Here is a 7,823-nt window from a genome sequence, read left to right as displayed (position 1 = left end):
TGACTTTGACGAGCATTTCGTAGATTCTAAAAAAATAGTATAAACCAACTAAACATTCTTCGTCACTGGAAAAAATTAGGCAATATTAGCCGACATGCATTTTTATTTATCACAACAACAAATATTTGAGTTGTTAAATGTTTTCATTAAACATTTAATGAACATTTTATCTGTTCTTATAAGATTCATTTACGCGGAGCATTTTCAAGAACTTCATTGTAGATGGTTTTTAAAGGCTTTTGGGAACTAGCGGCTTGCTCGCGCATGTTTTGCAGACAACCAAGATAGTCATAGAACATAACAGATGATCCACAAGTGTGAGAAGCAATTGGTTCCATAAGTTCATTTGATGGATCAATTTTGGCTGTCCCATTGCAGTCTCTATAGTGCTTGCACTTAAAATAAACAACACCCGTTGAACTTGTTCTATCTTTTATGTAGGCGAATTCCCCAGATATATATAAAAAGGAACTTCTACGATCGCCTTTAACTTTTTGATACTCCATTTTTTTAGCAAAAAACAAAAAAATGACTTGCAAGCGAGTTTATACGAGAACAAATAAACCGCAAGCTTTTACTTTTGTTTGTTACGTTACTTTCTCTTGTTTATTTTTTTGTTGTTATTTAGAAATCAATTGATAGAAGAAAAAGATGTTTAAAATTATTTTTATTAACTAAATGTTTTAATTTGTAATATGTAAAGGTACTCTGGAGTTCTTAATTTACTCACCTTAGTTTAAAACTTACATCACCATTTAAATCCTATTGAAATTTTGATAAAACAGCTGCTAGAAAATATGTATTTGACCTTAAGCCACGCAAGAATTAAATGGTTTGATGCGTGTTTTATAAAAAATCTAACTAAAGATTTATAACATGGCGTCCGATTGAAAATTTTCACGATCTGACCGAGACAAATATAGTTTAGAAGAAAAGAATTCCCCCCAGCTTTTTATTAAACCTCCCACCACCCACCACGCCACCCCCGTTTTTTAGATCTGAACTAAAATTCAAATCCCTCCTTCTATTCCCACCCCCCACCTTGTATTTAGAACTCGAAAGTTATATATTAAAAAAAGTAAGATGAGCAACATTAGTACGGGAGGAGTAATAAAAACCTTGTTAAATGCTCCTTCGTTATACTCTATAATAAGACCGTTAAGTCACTTTGAATAAAATAAAGTACCGTCATTTACATCAAATGTTAGACAATGATTTATTTTCTTTTCTTCTGGTATAACAGTGTTCCAACAAGGCCTAAAAGTTTTGTCGTAGAGCTGCAAAGAAGTGCATTTAAGGAGAACTTTCATGCTGCCTTATATACCAAAACAAGGCGTCGAACCTTAGACCTCTCAGTTATAAGCCAGCGCTCAACGGCTGATTAGATTGAGTTCTAATTAAAATAAAATACATACCGGAAAAGACGTAGTTATAAAGTCGATCGAAAGAAAAGTAGGTCGAAAATACAGTAGGTTAAAAATTCATTAGGTTGAAAACCCAGTAGGTTGAAATTTCAGTAGGTTGAAATTTCAGTAGGTTGAAATTTCAGTAGGTTGAAAATGTAGTAGGCTTATAAATAAGTAGTTCATGTTTTAATTAGTAGTAAAAATAAAAAATAAAAAGTTGTAGGTTGAAAACCAAAATTGTCATATTCGATGATTTTAGAAATTTCAAAATTAGGTCCAGTCATAGGCCACCAGTATTTCTACTATATTTATCAAACAAGGTTTAAAACTTAACACAGAATCATGCTGTTTAATCTATCTCGTTTCGCATAAGCTTGTAAGCATTCCCTTATATATATATTTAAGAACGTTACTTTGATTCAGCAAAGCTTTAAAAAATGATATTACTTCTTTCATTGTGCCAATTGTATTTCTTACAGCTCGCACAGACGAACATTTGGAAATTGATAAGTTTAAAGCATGATTGTAGCATATACTTTTTATAGCGTTTGGCAGGATCATCTGTAATTTCGGGACTACTCCATTCTTTTCACCTAACATAAGGCTGCATCCATCAGTACCTATACCAACACAATCCTTTAAATTGAAGTCAAATTTTGTCAATGTGTTTGCAACTGTGTTTGCTAGTAATTCTCAAGTTAATACAGGTTTCATTAATTACTAAAGAGTTTTGATGTATTTCAAAAATCTGCCTTCATCGCGATGACCCCGCAGAGCAATGTTCTGTCGACCAAGAAACTTTATAGAATCAATCATAGGTTTTAATGGTTCTCGGTTTTCTTTAGCCTCTTTAAGTCTTCCTTCGCTAACTAAATTACGTACATCTGTAGAAAGACATTCATATGTTCTGATGAAATCTGATGTTGCCAACATAGCAACTTTGTGATACGCATTGCAATCATGTAATTGTAAGTCTCCATTCTTACCCAAAAGCTTTGAATAACTTTTAAGAGGTAAAGTAGCTAGCTTGAGTAATTGCACTTGACCGCGTATTCCCCCAACTTTTGCAAAAAGAAAGCAATACTTACAAAAGATTCCATAAAGGCATTCTTAAATCATTATTCAAGAAAATTTATGTATATGCTTCTCGGACAAAAAGCAATTAACATTCTTACCCTTCTTTAAATGCACAGAATATGGATATTTTTAATTTGGACCAGGAAACCAATTGCATTTCAATATTTGGTATTTATCTTGTTCAGTTACCGGACGTGTTAAAAATGCCCCAATGTCTACAGGCAAACATCTATCATCTTTTGTCGCGGGTATTGAGTCTTCTTTATTAATTTCTGCGTTAGTTTTACTTGTAAAATTAGCAGCTTCCATACCAAGTTCAGGTTCTGGAGAAAAAGGACTATGTTTCATTGTAATTTGAATATTTTCAGCCCCGCCAATAAATGCACAATTAAATCGTTCGGATGATGACACCGAAGGTAAAGGCAAAACGATAGGACCAGCATGGTCATGTATTGGAAGAATTTTATTTCTTTTGAAAAAATAGTCATCTAAAGAGTTTGTCCTCTTTATCCTGTTGGTCATTGTAGCTAATAAAAATAATTTCATTTAAAATAGTAAAAATCTTTTGTCATTTATTTATTCAAAATAGTAATAAACACACTTTTGTTTTCTAAATAAGAGACTAATTCATTAGAAATTCATTAAGTTACTGTTTATAAAAAAAAAATTCTTCGTATCCTCATTTAAATACAACTTAAAGTGTATATAAGTGTAATATAAATTAAAATGTTACAATTTCAATTGTTGAAAAATAAATACTTTTTTATTGAAATTTTAACTATCAAAAACAGCATCGCGTATATAAAATATACTACAAATTGAAATTATATTTAAAAGAAAAAAATTTTTCCATCAAAACCAAATCTCTATATATATATTTTTCGCAAATTTTAAAAATTTTAAAATAGAACGATAGTAATTTTATTGTTGAATTATTTTGTTATAACTCTGCATTTGTTTAAACTGAGATAAATCAAGTTGAAGTTTTACACTGTAATGCAGTAGATCTACTGCATTACTGATATTAGCTTGTTGTGGGTAAACTAAAAATAAAAATTTAACATAAAAAAGTTATGCAATGCAAATAGGTGAAAATAAGATAATTTTTTCCACATATGAAGCAATTCATTTAAATTTGATTCTTTATTTATTTTGCATATACAACAAATAGAGCGCTCAATATATATATATTTATATATATATATATATATATATATATATATATATATATATATATATATATATATATATTTATATATATATATATATATATATATATATATATATATATATATATATATATATATATATATATATATATATATATATATATATATATATATATATATATATATATATATATATATATTAGGGGTAGTCATTTTGAGGGAATTTTCGAAAACGAAGTACATACCCAGCTAAAATTGGAGCAAATATGCTAAAACTTAGTCAAAAATTTTTTTAGGTCAATCGGGTGACTTTTAAGTCCTCCTCAAGACTAAAGTTGCTTAGAAATTGTACTTCAAAAAAGGTTAAATAGGGTGTGTTCAGGTTGTTTGAGGGGGACTTAAATGAAAAAATTATCTCCATTTTTTTTTTTTTTTTGTTACTTGTTATCTATATTTTCATTTTAAAAGGGTATGTCATCATGTTTTTTACATATTCTTGGTTAAAACGATATATACGAAAGGAAAAAATGAAAATTTTATGTTACGCACGGTTATGAAAATCGGCAACAATAAAAAAATTCTAATAAAATAATGCAGAAGAAAATGTGCTGAAGATCCTGCACTGTATGTTTTAAGTCACTAAGCGTTTTTATAAACAAATTGTACGTGAAATTGTGTTACATTATTTTATTTTGTAAATAACTTTCGTATTTACTTGATTGTTATTAATCGAATTACAATATAAAGTAAAATTGTATTGAAGTTTTTAACTAATTACAAACCATTAAATCTATTTAGATTGAATACAAAAATGGAAAAAAAAATTGTAAAAGATATTGGGAAGAGAAGGTTTCTCAGATCAAGCAAAAGCAAACTTTTTATCATAAATGAGGCTAAACCAGCTATTACATGTACATATCTAATTTAAAAAAATTGTTTTGAATTTTAAACTTTTTGTTAAAAATTAGATTATTGATTTTTTTTTCCTTAAGGTCTTCAACTCCCTACTGGAATGGATATTCTTCAACACATTCCCTACAGAAGATCACTACTTCCTCATAATGTTAAGAAGTCAACAATTTTATCATGCCCTCCTAACAAGATTTAGGGTTACAAGAGATGTGAAGTAGATGATTGTGAATGCATTTTAGGCTTAATTAAAAGACCATGGCTTAAAGCGGGATTTCAAGTAATGTCAGATAAAAATATTATCAAAAACCTAATGAAGATGGACAAGAAGTATTCAGATTTGAGTAGAAATAAATACAGAGGATCAGCTAGAGACAAGGTTAATCAAGGGGAGTTTATTTCATTTTTGAAAAAGCTGTTTTGGATTGGTTCTACAGATTTAAAGAACCAAATTAGGAAGGATAAAAAACGCTCAGATAAAGATAAGCACAATGATTTAACTTTTTTGGAAGACCAGGAAGGACCGAGACATTTTAGTTTGGGATCAGAAGATAGAAAATTTAGCAAAAAGGTTTTATGTTGTTTATAGTGGGTTAATTTGACCTTTTTATTAAAATTTGCTAATTTAACATACATTATTTGTTAATACACATATACCATGTTAAAGTAAATTTTAGGTTTCTGAAGGTGTGAGGAAGAGGACAAGGCTAGAAGACGAATCTCCTAAGATTGACGCTACCTTAGAATTAGACTTGAGTTTCACTGACACTAGCGCTGATTCTGATTCAGAATTCGAACCCGAAGTTTGGCATCATAGAAGAGCAGATGATTGTAACATTACTGCCAAAGTCCCTATGAATATTTTTGATGGAAATGTATCTATCATAGCTACAGCAAATGATATCTCCCCGAATGTCTTACAAAAAGTAACTGGAGCAATTCTTCAAGATTGTGGAGTTGATATCGCAAAATGCAAAGCCAGTTCTTCAACTGCATTAAGGAAGATGAAAAAAACTGCTAAGGATACTGCAGAAATTGCTAAATTAGATATAAAGAAGGCCGTGGAAAAAAGCCGTTATCCCTGTATAATTCATCAGGGAAAAAGACTGAAGAATGAAAGATTAGCTGTGCTCGTTAATATTGTGGGGGTGTCGCATCTTCTTGGAGTACCTGCCTTGCCGTCTTCTTCAGGTGAAGATATGTATATAGGAATCATGAAAATACTAGAAGAGTATGACCTCATTTCAAAAGTATGCGGAGTATGCTTTGATACAATTTCAAGTAATACTGGTTCTAAGAAAGGATCACTTATTAGGATTGCAAAAGAGGTAGACAAATACCTTCTTCTACTAGCATGTAGGCATCATATCATTGAGCTTAGAATGGTTCATTTCTGTGAAGCAGTGATAAAAGAGAGTAGCGTAGGGCCTGAAAATCCCTTATTCGTAAAGTTCAAACGTATGTTTGAGAACCCTAAATTCAAATACGACAAAAATAACCTGACCTCTTTTGATTGGAAAACCGTTGAAGGAACAGTTTTGAATGAAGCTGCAAGGAAAACTTTAGATTACTGAGAGACCTATATTACTAAAAAACACAATATGAGGAATGACCAAAGAGAGTTGGCTGAACTAACCATGCAGTATTTATCCCCTTCTGCACATTTCAAGTTAAAGAAAACTGGAGCTGTTCATCATGCTAGGTTTTTAGGCAAGAGTTTATACTATCTTAAACTTCAGCTTTTGTGCAAGCAACTGACATTTGTGCAAGAAAATGATAATCTACGCGAAGATTTAAAACTCATCTGCGAGTTCATAGTATGTTTTTACACAAGGTGGTACCTTCAAGCACATAAAGCGATTCAATCTCCTGCGTCTGATCTTGATGCAATCTTTCAGATGAATGAGTATAAGAAAGTTTGCTCCAATCCGGAGGCAGTAGACGCTGTGTTAGCATCTCTTTATAAGCATACATGGTATCTTGATTCAACAATTATTCCCTTGGCTCTTTTGGATAAAAATATTTCTATGGATAAAAAAACAGCCATTGCAGATGCTTTGCTTTCCTTTCAAATGCCGGATCCAGATTTTTTTAAACATAGAAGCAAAGAACGAATAGGCGAGATTAATATCATAAATAATATGAAGGTACCAACTCTCTCTCTTTTGGTTAATGAGTTTTCATATTTAATTTTTTCAATGATAGGGTTGGATAATCAGAGAGTGAGAGACTGGTTGTCACTTCCACCCCAATATTGGCACACCCAGTCTTCGTTTAAGAATTTTGAAAACTTTGCCAAAATGTTAATTGTTGTCAATGATCATTCTGAACGAGCAATCGGAATGATGCAGCAGTTTGTGCAAAGATACGAAAATGAAGATGACAAGCAGAACAGACTTTTAACCGTCGACAAAGTAAGGTCAACTTTCAAAGTTTTTGGTGTGGGAAAAAGTAATATTACAAAAAAAAAACTACCAGAAAGCCTGATGTCACTCTCTAAACTAAAGAAGAGAAAATTGTAGACTTAAGAAATTGTTGTTCATTTTAAAATACTTATTTCAATTAATGCATAATTTTTGTCTTGATAGTATTTGTAAAGATTTTTATTAAATGGTAAATTACTTGTTTAGTTCAAAATAGTTTGTTTTTTTGGTTGATAACATAATTTGCTGATTTCATAACGACTTGCGTAACTTAAACTTTTCATTTTTTGATTTCTTAAATATCGTTTTAACCGAGAATATGTAAAAAAAAATGATGACATACCCTTTTAAAATGAAAATATAGATAACAAATAACAAACAAACAAAAAAAAATGGAAATAATTTTTTCATTTAAATCCCCCTCAAACACCCTAAACACACCCTATTTTTCCTTTTTTGAAGAACAATTTCTTAACAACTTTAGTCTTGAGGGGGACTTAAAAGTCACCCGATTGACCTAAAAAAATTTTTGACTAAGTTTTAGCATATTTGCTCCAACTTTAGCTGGGTATGTACTTCGTTTTCAAAAATTCCCACAAAATGACTACCCTTAATATATATATATATATATATATATATATATATATATATATATATATATATATATATATATATATATATATATATATATATATATATATATATATATATATATATATATATATATATATTCTTAAAGAACAGAGCAATAATAAATTAGTAAAAACACTTATCTAATATTCTTCAACTCTGTGTTTCACCATTAATAGGTTCATCAGGAAGAATCTTCCTGATTCTTC

General features: G+C 30.2%; 1 protein-coding gene across 1 annotated transcript; it reads left to right on the top strand.

The window, feature by feature from the left end:
- The first annotated feature begins 4,356 nt into the window (after positions 1-4,356).
- Positions 4,357-6,135, top strand: LOC136086008 (uncharacterized). The gene is made up of 3 exons (XM_065808174.1): positions 4,357-4,563; positions 4,645-5,132; positions 5,239-6,135. Exons 2-3 carry the CDS (start codon positions 4,845-4,847, stop codon positions 6,133-6,135), a joined length of 1,185 nt encoding a protein of 394 aa, XP_065664246.1. The 5' UTR covers positions 4,357-4,563; positions 4,645-4,844.
- The last annotated feature ends 1,688 nt before the right edge of the window (positions 6,136-7,823 follow it).

This window comes from Hydra vulgaris, chromosome 10 (genome assembly GCF_038396675.1).
Source record: "Hydra vulgaris chromosome 10, alternate assembly HydraT2T_AEP".
Taxonomy (NCBI): Eukaryota; Metazoa; Cnidaria; class Hydrozoa; order Anthoathecata; family Hydridae; genus Hydra; species Hydra vulgaris.
Note: the sequence above shows the minus strand (reverse complement) of the source record. Positions and strands in the feature narration are given on the sequence as shown.